Below are 21,889 nucleotides of genomic sequence, written 5' to 3' on the forward strand. Positions count from 1 at the left end.
CCATTTCTCCACCACCTCCACCTCCAACCACAGCCCTTCCTCCACCCCAACCCCAAACCCAACCTCCACCCGCAATTACATCCCAGCCACTGCCACAACCCAAGCCTCAAACCACGGCTCAAGTTAAACCTGAAACCATGACTATTCACATCAAGCTGGAAGTCTCACCTCCTCTGAAGCTACAAACCATTCAACCTGAGACTGAAGCCCCACTTCAAACTGAGCCTGTGTCCCTAGCCACTCCTGAATATGAAGGCCCAACTCAACCCGAGACTGAAGTTCCAGAGTCAGAGCTTCCTGAGGTGCTATCTCAAGCTCCTGCTGCTGCTGCACCTGAAGAAACCCAGGTCCCCAAAGGAGCAAATGGCACTGTGGCTACCTTCTTCAGGCTGCTCCAGAAGTTCTTGCGGCACACGAGGAAAGGCAAAAGTGGGAAATTGCCCAAACTGACTGAGGTGGAAATCATAGAGGAAGTAAACATGTCTCCTGACAAGGACGTGAAACTGTCCTCAAGCGCGAAGCTGCCCGTGGTGGATAAAGGCCCTTGTAAAAAAGTGCAAAAGCCCCAAATAGTTTTAAAACGCAAGTGCAACACGAGAGTTGCTAAGTCTTAGCGGTGCCAAGCTGTGCCAGAGCTCTGGCAGCAAGCTTATGGGATCATATCTGGAGGAAAAATAAACTTATGTTTGTTACAGACCTTCTCACCACCCACCAGCCGTTGCATGCCTATTGCACAGGGAATATCCGGTTTTATACACCTCCTACTCCTGCATAGTTGCACGCTTCCTAACAGTGCTGTTAAGGATGGGACCCATATATTTGATTTGGACCTGAATGTATCCAATTTGCACCTCCTGTAACTGGAAGCAGATGCAATTTGCGATCAGATTGAGCAAGCAATCTGATCTGCGCACCAAAAAACCCCATGTTAGATAAAATGTATTCTTCTGAAAAATGAGGATGAAAAATAGCGTAATTTCATTAAAGAATATATGCACAAATATATGTTTTATGGGGAAATGTGTATCTTTCCAAAAAGAAAAAAAGCACGCAATGTTGCACACAACTAGAAAAATGCGCATGCCTTGCACACCTGAGTCAGAAAGGGCATCAAGATAGAAATCAGGAAACTGGACAATCTTGAGTCTTCTCCTTATTCACAAAGACATGAGTGGTACCCATATGTTAAAACTGATGCCCACCACATGTAAAGAAATGAGAAATGTATGTTCATTTTCATGCTTCTTTTCAGCTGAGACCCAGATATTACAAAAAGGACATACATGGAGTCAGTAGAAGCATGGATGCTCAAGTCAGTATGTAACATTTAAAATTACTGGTGCATCAAGGTCTGAGCACAAGGAGGGCATTCTTCCTGCTCTGTTTCCCACCTTCGTATCACGAAGGCTTGACCAGAGCTCAAACCCTTTCCTGACCCTCTTTCTCAAAAACAAGTCATGCCAGGCTAATTGGATCTTTTCTTGATAAAATTACCAGCTTGTTAGATGAAAGGAATGCTGTGGATATAATGTATCTTGATTTCAGTAAGGCCTTTGACAAAGTTCCCCAAGACATTCTTGCAAACAAGCTTGTAAAATGTGGGCTAGACAAGGCAACTGTTACATGGATTTGTCATTGGTTGACCGGCCGAAGCCAAGGGACGCTCAGCCATGGCTCCTTTTCATCCTGGAGAGAAGTGACCGGTGTCCAGTGGGGCTCTGTCCTGGGCCCAAGGGTATTCAACATCTTTATCAATGACTTGGATGACAGAATTGGGGGCATACTTATCAAATTTGCAGATGACACCAAATTAGGAGGAATAGCTAATACTCCAGAGGACAGGAGCAGAATTCAAAATGACCTGAATAGGCTGGAAAGCTGGGCCAAAGCTAACAAAATGAATTCCAACACAGAGATATGTAAAGTAATGCATGTAGGTAAAAAAAAAAAATGAAATGCATAGATATAGGATGGCTAAACAAGATTTATACGTGTGAAAAGGACCTAGGAGTCCAAATAGACCAGAAGTTGAACAGTGCGATGCGGCAGCTAAAAAGGCCAATGCGATTTTAGGCTGCACCAATAGAAGTATAGTGTCTAGATCAAGGGAAGTAATAGTGCCACTCTATTCTGCTCTGGTCAGGCCTCACCTGGAATAATCCTGTGCCCACTTCTGGGTAAAACAATTCAAAAAGGACATTGAGAAATTGGAGCATTTCCAAAGGAGGGCGGCTAAAATGGTGAAGGGCCTGGAAACCATGAAGTCCTCTGAGGAAAGACTCAAGGAGCTGGGGATATTTAGCCTGGAGAAGAGAAGGTTAAGAGGTGATATGAGAGCCCTGAAGGGATGTCATATTCAGGAGGGAGCAAGCTTGTTTTCACTGCTCCACAGAACAGGACCCAATGGAGCAATGGATGCAAGCTGCAGGAAAAGAGATTCCAGCTCAACATTAGGAAGATTTTCCTGACATTAACAACTGCTCGCAGTGGAACACACTCTCTCAGATTGTGGTGGAGTAGCCTTCCTTAGAGGTCTTTAAACAGAGGCTGGATGGCCATCTGTTGAGGATGCTTGATTGAGAGTTCCTGCATGGCAGAAGGGGGTTGGATTGGATGGCCCTTTTTGGGGTGTCTTCCAGCTCTTATCATTCTATCATGTATCATAATATAAAATCAATCCAGTTCCTAACTCTTGCAATTTTGGGGCTATTTACATCTTTGTTGTCCCTCTGTTCAATCTTTCTTTTTCACTTATTAAACAATACACACATATACTGTATAAAAACAAACAAATGTATGCTTATATCTGAAAACTAAAATGTTATCAAAATAGAAAAGACATTTGGTTTATTGATAATATTACATATTACTTATTTGCATATATCAATTCCATCTCACTTACTCCGATCAAGCCATGCATTTCACATCCAATCTCACTGATATCCTTAAAATAATTTCATCTCGATTAAACTAGCCATATTTTCTATTGCTTTTCCTACTATTTTTTGTTTTTTCTCTAATAAATTGCCAATTCCTTTTTATTAGAGGTAATTTTTCTCTCTTACATATGACATAAATTTGGCCATGTATTTTTCACCCCTCTGTTCAGTCTTTCCGACCAATCTATCCTTCTGCTAGAACATTTATAAGTCGATCGTGTCTCTTTTCTTTTCCAAGATTTCAGTTTTAATCTTGAAAAGTTGTTATTAACTTCCCCCATTGAAATGGTGTTACATATGGGCAGTCCAAGCAGCCTGTGGAGAATCCACAGGCAAACATTTGGCCCCAGGACCCACCACAGTTGCTCACCTTTGCGCAAGGGGTTCCTGATGCGATTCTATGAGAGGAGGATGAGAAGCAGCACTCCATTTGAGATCAGATAAATGTTTGCTTCCTTCATTTAGGGTACAGGAAAGCATGCCAAGAATGTCCTTCTTAAGTCGTTTATTTCTCAAGATGGAGCCCACCAACAGCTCTGCAGAGGGCTTCCTCCTCCACCAGGCCATGGAGTGGGCCTATCTCCCACCAAATGGCATCATCTCCCCATTCTCAAGGGCATCAAGCTGCTGTGGGCATCTTCTCGGCCATCCACACATGGCAACAAGTACCCAGGATAGCATAGCTATTCTTGGTTAGGCGGCCCACATTCACCTCCAAGCAGCAGACAAATTTGGCACTCCCAAGTTTCTGTGGAAAGGACAAATTCTAGCTACTTGATGGAGCAGATCCAGGCTTTCCTGCTGTTTTTCCAGGACTCAGGTGGATGCCTACATTTCTTCTGGGTCATTCTCCTCTTTGTCTGGTGAGTTACCCTCCTTCTTCTCCAGTTCAAAAGTCTAAGATGGGAACAGGAAAGGGAAGAAGAAAGCTGAAGAGAGAGGTTGAAATCCTACTGGTGTCTGAGACACCAGGCTTTTAGAAACAAATCAGGCTGTTTTAAGTACATTCTTTGGCCCCGAAGGAGGAGACAACCAGTTGCTCCTTCCACAACTCCTTTTCCCGATGAGCGCAGCAGCAGTTGGAGGATCCCTTGACACACTGATGCCCCTTGGCTGCACATTGGCCATGTGGGTGCAGCTGGGCACCCTTAGCATGACCTCCCACACTTAATTCACTGGGAGATTTCCATGCTTCACTTTCAGTAAAGTAAGATCTGGGCCTCAACCCTCCCCAGGTAAACCCTAAAGGTGGCTGCAGCTAGGAAGGGGATCTTCCCCTGTGCAGTGCCAGTCTTCACCTTCACTTACATTGTCTTTGGTAGCATTTCAGCTAGGCTACTGTGACACAGTCTATTTAGGGATATCCTTAAAGACAGTTTGGAACCTCAAGTTCTGTCAAAGGCAAGATTGCTGCCCCACACAAGGAGAGGCCATGGGAATACCTATGTAAAACATGAGGAAGGTTCTCTTACCTCTAGCTCCTTCAAGACTTCATCCATAAAATCCCCTGAATTCTGTTTGTAGGCGATGGCCAATTTGATGGCATCATTGAAGATCTGCAGAATAAGGAATGAGCCAAAGGTGGAGAAAGTACAATGAACACTTGGCTTTGCCCACCTGTAGACCTGCTGCAGGAGGCTGCGTGCTCCTCACATCAATCTCTCCTGCCCAAGAAACCAGCCACAAGAACTGCCCCCTCCCCCCAAATACATTCAGCAATGGCCTTCTCCTACCTTCACCACATTGGTACCATCGGCAGCAGACACAAGATAAAAGGGCAAGTTGAACTTCCGTGGAAAATTAAAGCTTTTCTGGGTCGCTTTCATGTCAGCTGGAAAAGCAAGAGAGAAGGAGTCTGGGTCAATGAGCCATTATAGGGAAGCTGTGTCACCTTTATACCAGCTACTTAAGTCTAAAGTCAAGCATGTACATGTGCACAGCGATGGTCTCCATCTGTATAGAGGGTGAATAAAGCTTTCTTCCTTTGTGTGTGCACCTTCAAGCTGCCTGCCAACCTATATGTCTGCATCAATAGAAGTATGGTGTCTAGACTGAAGGAAATAATAGGGCCACTCTATTCCACTTTGGTCAGGCTCCACTTGGAATACTGCGTCCAATATGTGCACCACAATTCAAAAAGGATGCTGACAAGCTGGAACATGCCCAGAGGATGGTGACCAACATGGTGAAAGGTTTGGAAACCACCAATCCCTCTGAGGCCCCAACTTGACAAAAAAGTAAAAAATCTCAGTCTAGAAAAGAGGAGGCCCACCATCAATTTTGTTGGCCACCACGATGCAGGGGATCTCAGGCCTGAATTCACGCAGCTCCTTGTACCAATTGCCCAGGTTCTTGTAAGTGACCTTCCTCTGGACGTCAAAGACCTGGCAAAAGAGAAAAAGTGGTAGAAGGTACAGCCTGGCATAGATACGCCAGTTGGAAGGTCCAGTATTCTGATGTGGAATTTCAGAGGCAGGGAGACCACAAAGCCAAAGATTTCCAGAGAAAATTAGCTTCAATGAAAGTTCATCAATTTATTTTCATATACATAAAATGCCTTGGGTCCCAGTTTTGGGGGGAAAGTTGGGGTATAAGTGAACTGTTGTTGGTGGTGGTGTTGAATGCCACCAGATGAAACGCAAGCTCCATCTCATTTTGCACACAAGCATGGTCTCTGGCCCCTCTGCTGGCCAAGACACAATGAGAGCCAAGCCTAAGGCCAGAGTTTGGGGAGGCCTAAACCTGGGATGCAGCACTGTGAGTGGGAGTGGTATGGCTGCCCATGGATGGAGAAGGCTGGGGGAGAACCCCACAAACCTCCTTGCAGTTTTACTTTGAGGACCAGGATGAAGTATTAAGCTTGGAAACTGTTGCTGTTTCAGGGATTGTAACTCCCAGAATCCCCCAAGCAGCATGGACAATGGCTAGTGGATTCTGAAAGTTGTAGTAAATAAATAAATAAAATCCAAGCTCTGATAAAGCAGCATGTCTCTCTCCTGCTCAAGTGGAGGAGATCAATGATAAGAAGAGAGCTAGATGTGCACAAAAACCAAAAGCCAGCACAACGGTCTCTGCTGCTGTTCTGATAGGATAGGAGTAATCCTGTCTGGCAGAAAGCAGCAGGAGACACTTCCTCTTACATCACAGTGGGCAAAATGCAACTCTCCCCTTTCCTTCCAAACACTGTTGAAATCCAGGTCCCATCATTTATTCCCATTGAGTATGCTGCCCAGGCCTGATAGGAGTTGCAGTCCAACAACCGCTGAAAGGCTACATTTAGTCCAACCCTGCTCTACATAAAATAATAATAATAATAATAATAATTATTATTATTATTATTATTATTATTTATAAACCACTTTTCCAAATTTGATCAAAGCGGTGTACAACACAAAACAAAAATGTGAGACAATAAAACACATCAATAACACATATCATCAATTAAAATTATATAAAAAAGTTTACAAATCTTAAAACCCAGAAAAACAAACTAGCTAAAACACTCATCTGCCCAGGCCAAAGGCGAGAGGCTCCCATTGGCAGCCAGAGGACTCCTTGACAAGCAATGCAAGCTGAAACAAATTAGCACTGAAGGTGACAAAATACGATTTTTGTAAATACCTTTAATGTTAGCTTCTTTAAAAATGCTGCTAAATATTTTCTATCTCTTTAGAAAGGTATGCATGTATTGTATATGCTCTTCCTCTGTGGAGGATCTAAGCATGGAGTCTTAGAAGATGGAAAGGACTGTTAAGTTCACCACTGACTGTCAGCTGTGCGTTCAGGTGTTTTCTAGCTTCCCCTTCAAACAGTGGTTCTGAAACATTTTACTTTTGGGATCACCACTCGATATGGTATATGAATAATTTTTTCTGTTTATTTAGTGTGCATATTTACATTTGCACGTTCATGTATAGTCATATTTTAACATTTTATAAGAACAAAACATTGTTCAAACAGTTTTATTTAAGCAAATTCAATATTTAACTCAATGCATGTGTAAATTTTAAACAAAAAGAAGTTTAGGAAGAGAAGAAATCAGAGCTTCCAAGTCTCTTGTTGTCTCCTTGAGCAACTGTCGCACCCTCCCTGCAGCTCCTGCTGCCCCACGGTTTGAGAGCCACTGCCTTAAAAGTACAAAGCCCCAAAACTGGATTTTTAAAAACAATATGAAACTGACATTTTTCAGGATACCTAATTTCCATCCATATAGCAAATGCCACACAGTAGAATGCACTCATCCCTCCCCATTCACTGGGGTTAGGGACCCCTGTGAATGTGGAAAAACCGCAGATAACAAAAGCATTGTTTTACCTTAGAAAACATCTCTCTAGGAATCTCTAAGTCCTCCAGTTCAACTCTGTGGTCAGCATCTGCCAGACACTGACCATAGAGTTGCGCTAGAGCACTACAAACGCTTAGTGGAGTGTTCTCTCTAGGAATCTCTAGGTCCTTCAGTGTGACTTTTGGTTAAAGTTGATCAAAAGGTTGTGCTGGAGAACCTAGAGATTCCTAGAGATAACATATTAATAAAATCTGTGAATAATCAAACCCACAAAAGTCAAAACCACAAATGTGGAGGGGCGAGTGTAATGTTATCTCTTTTTTCCCTTTGGTATAATTTCTGTTGCAAGCCAGTGTGGTGTAGTGATTTCAATGCTAGCCTATGGCTCTGGAAACCAGAGTCCCCAATTGGTCATGGAAACCCAAGCTGGTGGCCTTAGATAAGTCACACTCTCTCAGCCTCAGAAGAAGGCAAAGGCAAACCTCCTCAAAACAAATTCTGCCGAGAAAATCCCATGATAGATTAATCTCAGGGTTACCTCAAGTCATAAATGACAACAATAATTTCTGTGAGCTTGAGGAAACACACTGTTATTCTTCTATAAGCTGCTTTGAGACCCTCCCAGCCAAACAGTATAAACGCTTTAAACAAATAAATATTAACCCTAGCCACACAGAAGCCTCACAACCTTTCATGTCCATCACATACACAATAGTCCATTTGCTGATAGGTCAGTCTAAGAAGAGAGGAGAAAGGCTCATCACCACAGCCATCCTGACACCACTGGGCCAGTCCCACACCAAAAAACCAACGTCCATTTCCTCACCATGATGCACGCATGGGCCTTATGGTAGTAGGAGGCGTGGAGGCTTTGGAAACGTTCCTGCCCAGCCGTATCCCAGAAATCTGAAAGACAGGAAGCCAGAGCTCAGTTAGTCATCATGAAGGAACATGCCTTGCTTCAGACATAAAGCCACCATTTGGGGCTCTGTTTTTGGAAGGGAGGCTGTTGCTACATAACAGAGGTGCAAATCACTTCAGCCCGAGGGAGTCCCATGTTGTCCCCCACCAAAAAAAATTGGCCACATTCTGTTTTTTTCCATCCAAAAAAAGTCTCTAGGGCAGGGCTTCTTAAGCCATCTGAGGCAATGGAATGCTAGGGTTATTACTGGAACCAACTCTTCCAGTACCAACATGACCAGTAGAAGGAAGAGCCCACCTGTCTGAATGCCCTTCCATACCATCTGAATAGAGGACAACAACCACAACATCTGAACCAAATGCAGGGCTATGACTAACATTGTCATAGAAAAAAACAACCTTTCTCCTGTATGATTTTTAACACTTTTCCCTGATGAAGGAGCCAGTGGAGCTTCAAAGGTTTGCAACATGTGTAATGGGCCTTTTGGTTGTCCGTATAACTGTATCACCATTTTGCCAATTTTGGATGTTCTGTAATTGGCCAGTATGTCACTGCCACTATCTGCCGGCTCTGTCTTCCTCCTGGCTCCAAACCCCTCTCCATCACTGGCCACCTGGCCTCCAGGGCCATCTCACAGAATCATAGTTGGAGGGGGCCATAAGGGTCACCTAGTCCAACCTCTTGCCATGCAGGAATACAGGAATAAAGCACTCCTGAAAGGTGCCCATCTACCTTCTTGTTAAAGATTCTCCAAAAAAAGGGAGGTTCACCATCCTCTGAGGACATCTATGAATTTTCTCCACAATTCTATCTTTGGGTTTCTCTCAATAAACCCATTCTCCTCAGACAGACTTGGTACAGATTCCTCACTGATCATAATCCAGCCCTCATTCATTTTTAAATCAGAAATGGAGGAGATGGGGACTCATTTGTGCTGAGATCAGACAACATGCACCCACATGACCCCCCCCCCAGCTGTCAGGTCCATCAGAAAGGCCTTACCCACAAGGACGGTCTTCCCATCCACAGTGGTTGTATATTTGTAGAACGTCAGGGCATAGGTGGACAGCTGCTGAGGTTTGCTGAGGGTGGAAGTCAAGGGGGAAAGTCAGGGAAGGGGGGGAACCGATGGAGAAGGTGGCAGTCCAAAGCGGCTCAGTCGAATGTACGTTTTTGTGTCCTTTACATAGGAAAAATCCTATGTTTTCCCACTGGCTGAGAACAAGATTTCTGCACCATTCTTGACCATTATTTGTACTTTAAAAAGGATTTCTGCACAGAAATACACTGTTTTTCTGTATAGAAAGCAGATTTCTAGGCAGTGGCACTGGTTTTTTTTCTTAGTAGAAAAAAATAATGTCCACAATTTTCTGCACAAAGATTTCCCAAAGTGCAAAGCACCTTGTAGCAGCAACCTTGGCTACTTCCCAATAAACTTCCCAAGTGCTGGGAACCCCCCTTCTTGGCTGGAAAATACAAGACCAATGCATATTCCTTCCACTCCTACTCCTCTGCACAACAGACATGAGAGTGACTGGCTCAAGATCTTGCAATGAACATGATGAGGTTATTGCTTGACACCTCAAACCTATCTGTGCATGTGCATGTCTTTACATATGTATGCTTAATCAACTGCATTTACACAAATGTCACAACTGTACCAAGCCTTGTGCAAAACTCAAGAGGAATCAAAATTAATTAAAATGCAGATTCTCTAGGACAGTGGTGTGTGAGAGTTTGCAAAGTTGAAAAGGATACAAGCCATCCAGGAGAAAGCGCTCCACTAACCTGAAAGAGAGAAGGAGGGAAAGCTGTCAAGTGAATACAAATCCTGCTCAAGAAACACAACAGAGAGAAGGGAAGCGGCTTACAAGTCCACAGATCAGCCTCCTCCCAATCTGCCCCAGTCATCCAGAGCCGGGCTATGGGCAGAGAAAAGAAGCGACAGAGGACTGCCCTGGATTGGAGTGGACTATCCATCCATAGCCTATCACTAGCCTATCTTACTGAAAGAGGCTCTGCGGGATCAGATAAGAGTGTCCCCCAGGACCAAACCCAGGTCCTTCTGTATTCCAAGCACAGGGTTCTGTCATGTCTGCTATGGCCACAATCCACAGAAACAGATTGGGCACAAGGCACCTGGCAGGTCAGCTAAGCTGTGTGATGAAGCAAAGGCAGGCCATTTCATTCAAGGACTGTATCCACAGTGCACAATTATAGCCCCCTGAACCCACTTAAATTGTCATGGCTCCTCTTATGGAATCCTGAGATTTGTGGTTTGGTGATGCACTTGGAATCCTATACTTCAAGCTCCTGAAATGCCATGTTAAAGTTCTTAGGCAGAGCATTTTAAGTGTCCCGTGAAATTAAAAATCCCAGGATTCCACAGGACAGAGCTATGGCAGTTAAAAAGTGTTATCATAAAAGTGCTGAGTTGTACAGTGTGGGTGTACTCAAATACCTAGTCAGATCAAAAGCCAGAACACTGAATGTAGGTTGGACAACTCACACATCCTAAGTAGGTACCAGGTATTGTATTAAGAAGGCAACGGTGGTGGTGAACTATGTAGTTTGGGTGAGTATCGGGCTTGCCAGACTGAAAACCTGAGAGAGCTCCTGTACCTTTAATGGTTGTGCTAAAGAGGGAATTTCAGGAGATGTTGGTTGTTACCTGATAAATTCTCTGTTCTACACATTTGTTAAAGGAGCCCTCTCCAGTTTTCAGTCTGGTAAACCTATTGAGAATCATGTGGTCTTCCAGACATGGTTGGACTGCAACTCCTAGCAGCCATCTAGCCCTCCCTTCATCCACCAGCTTGAGAGGGAGAAAGGCAGGCTAGGTCCACCAGGCCTGCCTGGAAGAAGACAAGCCCTCCCTTCATCCTCCATCTTGAGGGGGAGAGAGGCAGGCTAGCTCCAACAGGCCTGCCCAGAAGAAGATTAACCATCCATTAAGAAGCCAAGCCCTCCCTCCAGTCCATCTGCCATGGTCCAGGCCTTGGAGGTAGAGAAGAACTGCTGGACCTCATCCACTTCCCCGCTACCACCTTCTCCTTTTGCGCCATGTCTTTTTAGATTGTAAGCCTGAGGGCAGGGAACCGTCTAATTAAAAGCTTGTATGTACAGCGCTGTGTAAATTTACAGCGCTTTATAAATAAAGGTTAATACTGTAATAATAATAATCTAGCCAGCACAACAGAATGGTGGAGGGAGCTGCAGGCCAAAAACATTTGGGAGTGCAGATGAATTCTCCAGCCAGAATCCTCTTGGGGAGCAAGAGTAAACATAGTTGGGGAAGTAGGTGCTGCACCAGTCCCCGCAACTATTATGATTATGATGATTATTAAGCTTCATTTATACAGCGCTGTAAATATACACAGCGCTGTACATACAAAGATGGTTCCCTGCCCTCAGGCTTGCAATCTAAAAAGACACGACACAAAAGGAGAAGCAATCATTTCCCAAGTTTCCCCTCAGCCCTCTCACTCACTTCTGCCCAGGCAAACTGGATGGAGAGCTAACCTACCTTGGTGCAAAGGGAGAGAGCAAAGTCTCGGTGCCCACTGGGCAACTGTTGGGTTCAGGATAATGAGGCTGGTGCCCATTGATGCTACGCACCAAGGATCTTGCTATTTGATTGTTAAGAGATGCGTTTGGCCCCTGCTTTTTCACTGCATTAACTATCAGTAAATGTAAGGCAGCCTCCCTTGAACTGATTCCCTGCAGTCTTGGACTACAACACCATCATCCTTGCTGCCTGGGATTTATGGGAGCTGAAGTTCAAAAAACCCGGTGCGACTCAGGCTGCAGATTCCTTCATGTGTGTTGGGTGACAGATGGGAAACTGTGGCTCTACTTTTATGCCCAGCAATTTTGTAACATGCCTTGGGAGAGCTGCTTGGTTTAACTTACCGTATTTTACATCCTAAATACAGTAGTTGTCAATTTAAGGTCCATTGCACAGCCAAAATCTAGGAAAATTGGTAATCAGAGATGGGCACCGCAATTCAAACAAGATGGTGAAAAGCTGGAGTGTGTCCAGGGGAGAGCCACCAAAATGGTGAAGGGTCTGGAAAGCATAAAGCCATATGAGGAGAGACTTAGGGGCTGGGTATGTTCAGCTGGGAGAAGAGAAGGTTAAGAGGTGATATGATAATCGTGTTTAAATATTTGAAGATATGTCATATTTTGAATGGAGCAAGCCTGGATTCTGCTGCTCCGGAGACCAGGGCACACAGCAATGGATGTAAGCTACAGGAAAAGAGATTCCACCTAAACCTTCGGAAGAACTTCCTGATGTTAAAAGCTGTGCGACGACCGTGGAAGATGCTGCCTTGGGGGTTGTCGGAGCCTCCTTCCTTGGAGGTCTTTAAACAGAGGCTGGATGGGCATCTGTCACAGGGGGTGCTTTGATGGTGAGTTCCCGCATGGCAGAATGCGGTTTGGACTGGATCAGGGCCCTTCTTGGGGTCTCTTCCAACTCTGTGGTTTTATTATTCTATGGCAAACAAACCAGTGATGGAAGCAAACCAAAAAGCTTCTCCATCAGGGCCATCCATCTGCCAGCATCCTGGGAAAGGGTCCAGAAGCACACTACCCATCCCTGGAACCTTTAGGGTACTCACTTGGACTTGCCTACGGCGCTGTCCCCGAGGCAGATGATCTTCACATTCTCATCCGTGTCGTATTTGTCCTGGTCCACCTCCAGGTTGGTATCTCCGTTGGCCATCGGCTTCGTCGTGGTATTTTGGGAGGCTGGGGATCTGGGCTGTGCCTGCAAGTCAAGAGACAAAAAAGAGATGTTTACAGCCCCCTGGGATGGGTTGCTCTGCTAATGCACAGACTGAAGCACAGACGATGACGACGACGATGATGGAGGAGGAACCCAAGATGGCACAGCGGGATAAGGAATAGACTCTTGGCTCTCTGGGTGGGAGGCTCCCCTTTATTTCCATTTGTAAAGCAGAGACTGGATGGTTACCTCTCAGGAAAGCTTTAGCTGGGGCTGCCCTGCACCGGTCTTCAGGGGACCCTTCCAGCTCCATCAGGGTACAGCTAGTTATTACTCATCAGCTTAATTATTCCTTCTCCATATTTAACAACATCAAGACCAGACCCTCCCAACAAAGGACTTCTGTTATCGGCTCTCAGCCCAGCAAGGGCTCCCAAAGTGATGAAACAAGAAAACACCAGTTAAAACAGTACAATATGGAAAACAAATCCCACAATTCCATAGCACTAAGCAGCCATGGCAGTTAAAGAGGGGTTGAACTTCCTGAGAGTAAGGGCTGTTTGACAGAGGAACCCACTCCTTCCTCAATGGAGATTGTGTTGGAGTCTCCTTCTTTGGAGGCTGCCTTTAAGCAGAGGCTGGATGGCCATCTCTCAATGGGGATGCTTTGATGGAGAGTTCCTGCATGGCAGAAGAAGAAGGGGCTTGGACTGGATCAGGGCCCTTCTTGGGGTCTCTTCCAACTCTAGGATTCTATGAAACTGAATTATTTCTACAGTCTAGATGCAGACAGACAGATAGATATCCCCATCCACCCCTCTCTCCTATGGAATTCTGGGATCTGTAGTTTGTTGTGGCCTCAAAGCTCTCAGCCAGAGAAGGGCAAATGCATCACAAGGCTACAAACCCCAGAATTCCACAGCACTGACCCATGGCAGCTAATATGATGTCAAAGTGCATTAATTCTGCCGGTGCAGACGCAACCAAAGTGAGGCCTCTGCCCCATAATAATAACAACAATAAACTGGTTTACACATATTTATTGCTATTAGTATTAGGACGACTACTAGTACTACACTTTATTTATCACCTTAGTATTAATTACTAATATTATTAAATGGCTAACACGTTATTACTAAATAAATAATGAATAATATTAGCAATGGATACTAAATAAATAATAAAGTATAGTACTACTACTGTGCTTGTTATTTATTTAGTGTTCATTACTATTATTATTATCACTGCTATTACTACTACACTTTACAGATACATTATGGTTACTATTACAGTAGAATAATAGAATCATAATCATCATCGCCTTTCTCTCGATCCTGGGGCTCAAGGCGGCGAACTACATATTGAAAACCATCTACAGATTTGGGGGGAAAGCAACACAAACCAGGAACAAAACCACAAATATAGGAACCGACGAAGGAAGTCCAATTATTACCCAACTCTTCCCTGAGGAGAGACCCCCGGGATCCCGCCTGGCCTCTCGCTGCGACGGCGGCCGGCCCTCCGGCCGCTCGCCTCCTCCCTTCCCCGCGGCCCAGGGGACGCCGCCTCGGCTGCTCCGCGACGGGGAAGCGCCGCCGCCACCGAGCCACGGCGCAGCGAGAACAAGAGGCCTACTTGCCCAGGCCTGACCAGGAAAGATAGGCCCGACTAGGCCGCGTTGCCTAGCAACCAACTAGTAGAGTCCAGGTTTACCAGTCGATGCTTCTAGGCCTCGCTAGGAAAGAGTAGGCCCGACTAGGCCGCGTTGATTGGGCTCTGTTCGATCTCAGTGCGAATGGGTCTGGTGTGACTACCCAGTCCTGAATTCCATCGCAAGACCCCCAGATTCCAATTTTAACTTCCGGTGGGTCTTTCCTCTGCCGGTTCCAGGGAAGGGGGGGGCGGTTCCAGCAGCCTCCTCCTCCCTCCCGGCTTGGAGCCAGCATAAGCTGCATCCCAGCAGGGAAGAGCGCGGGGGCCGCTGGAATCGGGGTTCCAGCAGCCTCCTCCTCCTCCTCCCGGCTTGGGAGCCAGCATAGGCTGCCTCTCAAGCCGGGAGGAGAGGAGGAGGGCCGTTGGAACGGCGGCGATCGCCGCGATCTAGCGGCCCCGCGCCTGTTCCCTGCTGGGATGCAGCCTATGCTGGCTCCCAAGCCGGGAGGAGGAGGAGGAAAAAAGCATCCCCATTTACTTAGAGGGCCATCCAGCCTCTTTGACAGCCGCTGGAACTGCTCCTCCCCCCCCACACCCACACACACACGTAGAACCGGGCATTGCAATTTGTTGCAAGGAAGTGTCATGGTAACGTTAAACCAAGCAGGAATGTAGAGAGAAAACAGAGAGGAATGTATAGAGGGCACGTTGTATCGCGATTGTTAATGTGCATGAGCTGGCTCTCCACTGTTTACCGGGCTTTCATGACGGACCTCCCTTTCACCCCGGAAGCGTTTAAGGTCGCAACCCATGCAGGCACCACCACTGAGCATGTGCGAGGCGGCCAATACAATCGGCCAATCCTCATGTTGAGCACCGGTGTGGCAAACATTCTGCACTGAATGCACTTCGCGCGCAATGCGTATTGGCCAATTTGAATCCTGCCATGCGAGGGGTTCCCAGGTATGATGGTATTTGCGAAATAACGTGAATTCGAACCGCCAGTGCTGAAGACCCTGTTCCAGACTCATCTGATAAGGGCTTTTGTTTCTCCACTTCCTTCACCTCTCAGTGCCGAGCTGCTAAAAGACGTTCCAGACAGATGGAGGCAAAAAAGTGGGAGGCAGGGTGGAAATAAAAAGACTTTGTAAAAAGGCCTTCTTGTCACATTTTTATAAAGCTGTAATTTTAAAATGCTGTTCAATGACACCAAAGTGGGGCTTCTGCCAGTTGGCTGAGATATATACATAAAAGAAACTGGCGTGAATTGGTTTGAGGGAAGCTCTAAGGGTAACACAGCATAAAAAGGTCTTTTCTGAGCTTGAAAGGAAGCACTGGAGGGGTATCCCAAAACACAGAATTGACATACCTGGCCATGAACTCCACCAGCCTCTGGTAGAAAAATCGCCCTGAAAAAGAAAGAAGGGAATTGATAGAAACAGCGCATGACTTGCCTTCAGAGCCCTCATCAGCCCTTCCATAACAGTCATTCACTTTTCCCTGTTGTTTCTCTCTTATAATCCAGTAGTTTGTTGTACTACAGAAGAAACAGACTTAGAGGAGAACTGATGTTGAGATAATATGTGGGCCTTTGGTACCGCTGGGTTTGGTTCCAGGGACCCCATGGATACAAAATCGTGGATGCGCAGATCCATCCCATTAAGTATAATGGCATAGGGAACTTGTGTCCATTATATAAAATGGCAAAATCTATGGATACGCAGAGCCAACTGTTTACAAATAATAACAATGAATACTTCAAATATTTTATTTACCTGATCTGTATCCCACAACATGGGACAAGTACTACCTCAGGTAGGTGTCAGTGGATTTGGGTGGTGTTTTGCCCTTGTGTTTGTGGGAGGGGTGTGTTTTGGGAGCCAGTGACCCCACCTGAATGCCCTGGTAAAACTGCTGGCTCTCCTGCCTGCTCCAGAGCAGATCCTTGCTCTTGACAATCAGAACCTGTTGTCCACAATGGTCTTATGCACAGCCTAGGAAGACACAAAGATGAATCGTGTGTCAGAGAACCAGAGAAACCTAGAGATGGAAGAGACCCAAAGGGCTGTCCAATCCAACTCCATTCTGTCATGCAGGAAGACACCATCTAATCTCGGAGCACAGAAAACAAGCTTGCTCCTCAGTGAATTTGTACTGGTTGATCAGCCAAACCAAAGGATACACAGGAATGGCTCCTCTTGACTGGCAAGACGTGACCAGTGGGGCATCACAGGGTTCTGTTTGACAGTGGAAACTTGCTGCCTCAGTGGAGTGTGATGGTGTCCCCTCTTTGGAGGCGTTCTAAAGAGAGGTGGAGGTCCATCTGTCCCAGGGAGGGTCTTGGATGGTGTCTCCTGCAAGGCAGGATGGAGTTGGACCAGATGGCCACTGTCCTTACCTGGAGGATGAGCGGATGAGCCACAGCATCAGGCTGTGACAAGGGCAAGAGTCAGCTGCAGGAGGCGGTGAGGAATGTGCAGAGTGGTCCTCATCTTGCCCTCGGGAAGATCGGGAAGAAGCTCTGCTCCGCAAGATGGGTTGGCGTTGCGTGGGATCCTGCCCAGAAAGCATCTGCCTAGGAACACGAGTGAGGATGGGCATATTAACATAAATGACAGTACTTGCCCATAGGGAAACCAGACTTGCCCATAGAGAATCAGTGGACAATACTTGCCATAGCAAGTACTGATTCCCCAATGATTCCCTATGGGCAAGCATGGTTTCTTTATGGCTAAGTAACCCCAATTATTCCTTATGGGCAAGCATTCTCCCATGACTTCCTATGGACAAGTCCTGTCATTTCTATAGTAGTCCCTTTTGAGACCGCTTACTGGCCTGGCTCAAGGCTAAGGAATTCTGGGAACTGTAGTTCTGTGAGACATTGAGCCTTCTCTGTCATAGAGAGCTCTGGTGCACAATAAAGCACAATTCCCAGGATTCCCTAGCATGAGCCAGGCAGTTAAAGCGGTCTCAAACTGGATTACTTCGGCAGTTGGTTTCGGACCAATGCCAAATTGGGTGGGATAAAAGACGGTCACAAGAACATGGAGGGTGGCATAGTAATCAAGCTGTTGTGGCACCTGAGCATCTGACAGAGAAGGCTAAAACTACAACTCCCAGAATTCCACAGCATGGGCCACGGCAATTAAAGCGCTGTCAAACTGCATTAATTCTGTAAGTGCAAATGCAGCCTTGGAGACCTGCAGAACAAAAGCAGTTTGAAACCATCCTGTGGAATCCTGGGATTTGTAGTCTGTTGTGGCACTAGATCCTCTCTCTCTCTCCTCGTCAGAGAAGGCTAAACATCCACAAAACTACGGGTCCCAGAATTCCATAGCATGGAGCCATGGCAGTTAAAACTGGATTAATTCCGCATGTAGCTGTAGCTGCTGCTGAGCTAAGAAAGAAGACAGCTATTCGTTTTATGTTATTCAAAAGCTTTTCAAAGGATTTCAGTTAAAACACTTCATTTGGCCCAGGCTGGGACAACTCCCAGCATCCCCCGGGAGGCTCCGTGGCCCGGCAGGGGGATGTGGGAGTTGTAGTTACAACTCCTCCAGCTCCCAAAGTAAGACTCTATCCACAGGGGAAAGATAACCACCTTTGACAGCGCATTAACTGCCTTGGCTCAAGGCGATGGAATTCTGGGAATGTAGTTTGTTGTGGGGTCCAGAGCGGGGCAGGGAAGGGTTTCTCACCCGTAAATTGAGGGGGGTTCTTGGTTGCTAGGCGATGCGGCCTAGTCGGGCCTACTCTTTCCTAGCGAGGCCTAGAAGCGGTGACTGATAACTGGCTCTTCTAGTTGGTTGCTAGGCAACGCGGCCTAGTCGGCCTACTCTTTCCTAGCGAGCTAGAGCGTGACTGATAAATGGGCTCTTCTAGTTGGTTGCTAGGCAACGCGGCTAGTGGGCCTACTCTTTCCTAGCGAGGCCTAGAAGCATCGACTGTAAACCTGGACTCTAAGTTGGTTGCTAGGCAACGCGGCCTAGTCGCCTATCTTTCCTGGTCAGGCCTGGGCAAGTAGGCCTCTTGTTCTCGCTGCGCCGTGGCCGGTGGCGGCGGCGCTTCCCCGTCGTCGGAGCAGCCGAGGCGGCGTCCCCTGGGCCGGGGGAAGGAGGAGGCGAGCGCCGGAGGGCCGGCCGCCGTCGCAGCGAGAGGCCAGGCGGGCCCGGGGGCTCTCCTCAGGGAAGAGTTGGGTAATAATTGGACTCCTTCGCGGTTCCTATATTTGTGGTTTTGTTCCTGGTTTGTGTGCTTTCCCCTCCCCCAAACTGTAGATGGTTTTCAATATGTAGTTCGCCGCCTTGAGCCCCAGGATCGAGAGAAAGGCGATGATGATTATGATTCTATTAGTCTACTGTAATAGTAACCATAATGTATCTGAAAGTGTAGTAGATATCAGTGATAATAATAATAGTAATGAACACTAATAATAACAAGCACAGTAGTAGTACTATACTTATTATTTATTTAGTATCCATTGCTAATATTATTCATTATTTATTAGTAATAACGTGTTAGCCATTTAATAATATAGTAATTAATACTAAGGTGATAAATAAAGTGTAGTACTAGTAGTCGTCCTAAACTAATAGCAATAAATATGTTAAACCAGTTATGTGTTATTATTATGGGCAGAGGCCTCACTTTGGTTGCGTCGGCACCGGCAGAATTAATGCACTTTGACATCATATAGACTGCCATGGGTCAGTGCTGTGGAATTCTGGGTTTGTAGCCTTGTGATGCATTTGCCCTCTCTGGCTGAGACTTTGAGGCCACAACAAACACAGATCCCAGAATTCCATAGGAGAGAGGGTGGATGGGATATCTATCTGTCTGTCTGCACTAGACTGTAGAAATAATTCAGTTTCATAGAATCCTAGAGTTGGAAGAGACCCCAAGAAGGGCCTGATCCAGTCCAAGCCCCTTCTTCTTCTGCCATGCAGGAACTCTCCATCAAAGCATCCCCATTGAGAGATGGCCATCCAGCCTCTGCTTAAAGGCAGCCTCCAAAGAAGGAGACTCCAACACAATCTCCATTGAGGAAGGAGTGGGTTCCTCTGTCAAACAGCCCTTATCTCAGGAAGTTCAACCCCTCTTTAACTGCCATGGCTGCTTAGTGCTATGGAATTGTGGGATTTGTTTTCCATATTGTACTGTTTTAACTGGTGTTTTCTGTTTCATCACTTTGGGAGCCCTTGCGGGGCTGAGAGCCGATAACAGAGTCCTTGTTGGGGGGTCTGGTCTGATGTTGTTAAATATGGAGAAGGAATAATTAAGCTGATGAGTAATAACTAGCTGTACCCTGATGGAGCTGGAAGGGTCCCCTGAAGACCGGTGCAGGGCAGCCCCAGCTAAAGCTTCCGAGAGTAACCATCCAGTCTCTGCTTTACAAATGGAATAAAGGGGAGCCCCCCACCCAGAGAGCCAAGAGTCTATTCCTTATCCCGCTGTGCCATCTGGGTTCCTCCTCCATCACTGTCGTCGTCATCATCGTGTGCTTCAGTCTGTGCATTAGCAGAGCAACCCATCCCAGGGGGCTGTAAACATCCTTTTTTTCTCTTGACTTGCAGGCACAGCCCAGATCCCCAGCCTCCCAAAATACCACGACGAAGCCGATGGCCAACGGAGATACCAACCGTGGAGGTGGACCAGGACAATACGACACGGATGAGAATGTGAAGATCATCTGCCCGGGGACAGCGCCGTAGGCAAGTCCAAGTGAGTACCCTAAAGGTTCCAGGGATGGGTAGTGTGTTCTGGGACCCTTTCCCAGGATGCTGGCAGATGGATGGCCCTGATGGAGAAGCTTTTTGGTTTGCTTCCATCACTGGTTTGTTTGCCATAGAATAAAAAACCACAGAGTTGGAAGAGACCCCAAGAAGGCCCTGATCCGTCCAAACCGCATTCTGCCATGCGGGAACTCACCATCAAAGCACCCCCTGTGACGATGCCCATCCAGCCTCTGTTTAAAGACCTCCAAGGAGGAGGCTCCGACAACCCCCAAGGCAGCATCTTCCACGGTCGTCGCACAGCTTTTAACATCAGGAAGTTCTTCCGAAGGTTTGGTGGAATCTCTTTTCCTGTAGCTTACATCCATTGCTGTGTGCCCTGGTCTCCGGAGCAGAGAATCCAGGCTTGCTCCATTCAAATATGACATATCTTCAAATATAAACACGATTATCATATCACCTCTAACCTTCTCTTCTCCCAGCGTGAACATACCCAGCCCCTAAGTCTCTCCTCAATGGCTTTATGCTTCCAGACCCTTCACCATTTTGGTGGCTCCCCCTGGACACACTCCAGCTTTTCACCATCTTGTTTGAATTGCGGTGCCCATCCTGATACCAATTTTCCTGATTTTGGGCTGTGCAATGGACCTTAAATTGACAACTACTGTATTTAGGATGTAAAATACGGTAAGTTAAACCAAGCAGCTCTCCCAAGGCATGTTACAAATTTGCTGGGCATAAAAGTAGAGCACAGTTTCCCATCTGTCACCCAACACACATGAAGGAATCTGCAGCCTGAGTCGCACCGGGTTTTTTGAACTCAGCTCCCAAAATCCCAGCAGCAAGGATGATGGTGTTGTAGTCCAAGACTCAGGGAATCAGTTCAAGGGAGGCTGCCTTACATTTACGGATAGTTAATGCAGTGAAAAAGCAGGGGCCAAACGAATCTTTACAATCAAATAGCAAGATCCTTGGTGCGTAGCATCAATGGGCACCAGCCTCATATCCTGAACCCAACAGTTGCCCAGTGGCACCGAGACTTTGCTCTCTCCCTTTGCACCAAGGTAGGTTAGCTCTCCATCCAGTTTGCCTGGGCAGAAGTGAGTGAGAGGCTGAGGGGAAACTTGGGAATGATGCTCCCTTTTGTGTCTGTCTTTTTGATTGCAAGCCTGGGGCAGGGAACCATCTTGTATGTACAGCGCTGTGTATATTTACAGCGCTGTATAAATGAAGCTTAATAATATCATAACCATAATAGTTGCGGGGACTGGTGCAGCACCTACTTCCCCAACTATGTTTACTCTTGCCCCCAAGAGGATTCTGGCTGGAGAATAATCTGCACTCCCAAATGTTTTTGGCCTGCGGCTCCCTCCACCATTCTGTTTGTGCTGGCTAGATTATTATTATTATACCTTTATTATAAAGCGCTGTAAATTTACACAGCACTGTACATCAAGCTTTTAATAGACGGTTCCCTGCCCCAGGCTTACAATCTAAAAAGACATGGCGCAAAAGGAGAAGGGGGTAGCGGGGAATTGGATGAGGTCCAGCAGTTTTCTCTACCATCCAAGGCCTGGACCATGGCAGATGGACTGGAGAGGGCTTTGGCTTTTAATGGATGTTAAT

The 21,889-nt window shown here is 46.4% G+C and overlaps 2 protein-coding genes across 2 annotated transcripts in view; one reads left to right on the plus strand and one right to left on the minus strand.

Moving 5' to 3' along the window:
• The window catches only part of LOC121930815 (acrosin-like), an 11,912-nt gene extending 11,298 nt beyond the window's left edge, over positions 1-614 (plus strand). Inside the window, exon 4 of the mRNA XM_042467711.1 lies at positions 238-614. Coding sequence (XP_042323645.1) covers positions 238-614 — 377 coding nt within the window. The remainder of the gene's footprint in view (positions 1-237) is intronic.
• Positions 615-2,819: 2,205 nt separating this feature from the next.
• Positions 2,820-14,595, minus strand: LOC121931757 (rab-like protein 2A). Its single transcript, XM_042469750.1, has 9 exons — positions 14,332-14,595; positions 12,772-12,920; positions 9,905-9,934; positions 9,149-9,228; positions 8,051-8,130; positions 5,212-5,323; positions 4,673-4,770; positions 4,412-4,495; positions 2,820-3,836 (listed from the first exon to the last, which is right to left on the minus strand). The coding sequence occupies exons 2-9, from the start codon at positions 12,873-12,875 to the stop codon at positions 3,768-3,770; spliced, it is 657 nt and encodes a 218-aa protein (XP_042325684.1). The 5' UTR covers positions 12,876-12,920; positions 14,332-14,595; the 3' UTR covers positions 2,820-3,767.
• Positions 14,596-21,889: the final 7,294 nt, after the last annotated feature.

This window comes from Sceloporus undulatus, chromosome 5 (assembly GCF_019175285.1).
Source record: "Sceloporus undulatus isolate JIND9_A2432 ecotype Alabama chromosome 5, SceUnd_v1.1, whole genome shotgun sequence".
NCBI lineage: Eukaryota > Metazoa > Chordata > Lepidosauria > Squamata > Phrynosomatidae > Sceloporus > Sceloporus undulatus.

What these genes read in the sequence shown, in the direction of transcription:
- LOC121931757 (XM_042469750.1), bottom strand. Translation starts at nt 12,875, where the DNA reads ATGGCCAACGGAGATACCAACCTGGAGGTGGACCAGGACAAATACGAC. An exon ending in GGTGGCCAACAAAATTGATG is followed by an intron (nt 4,771 to 5,211) that starts GTGGGCCTCCTC and finishes TTGCTTTTCCAG; the next exon opens with CTGACATGAAAGCGACCCAG. An exon ending in AAGTCTTGAAGGAGCTAGAG is followed by an intron (nt 3,837 to 4,411) that starts GTAAGAGAACCT and finishes TTCCCATCTTAG; the next exon opens with ACTTTTGAACTGGAGAAGAA.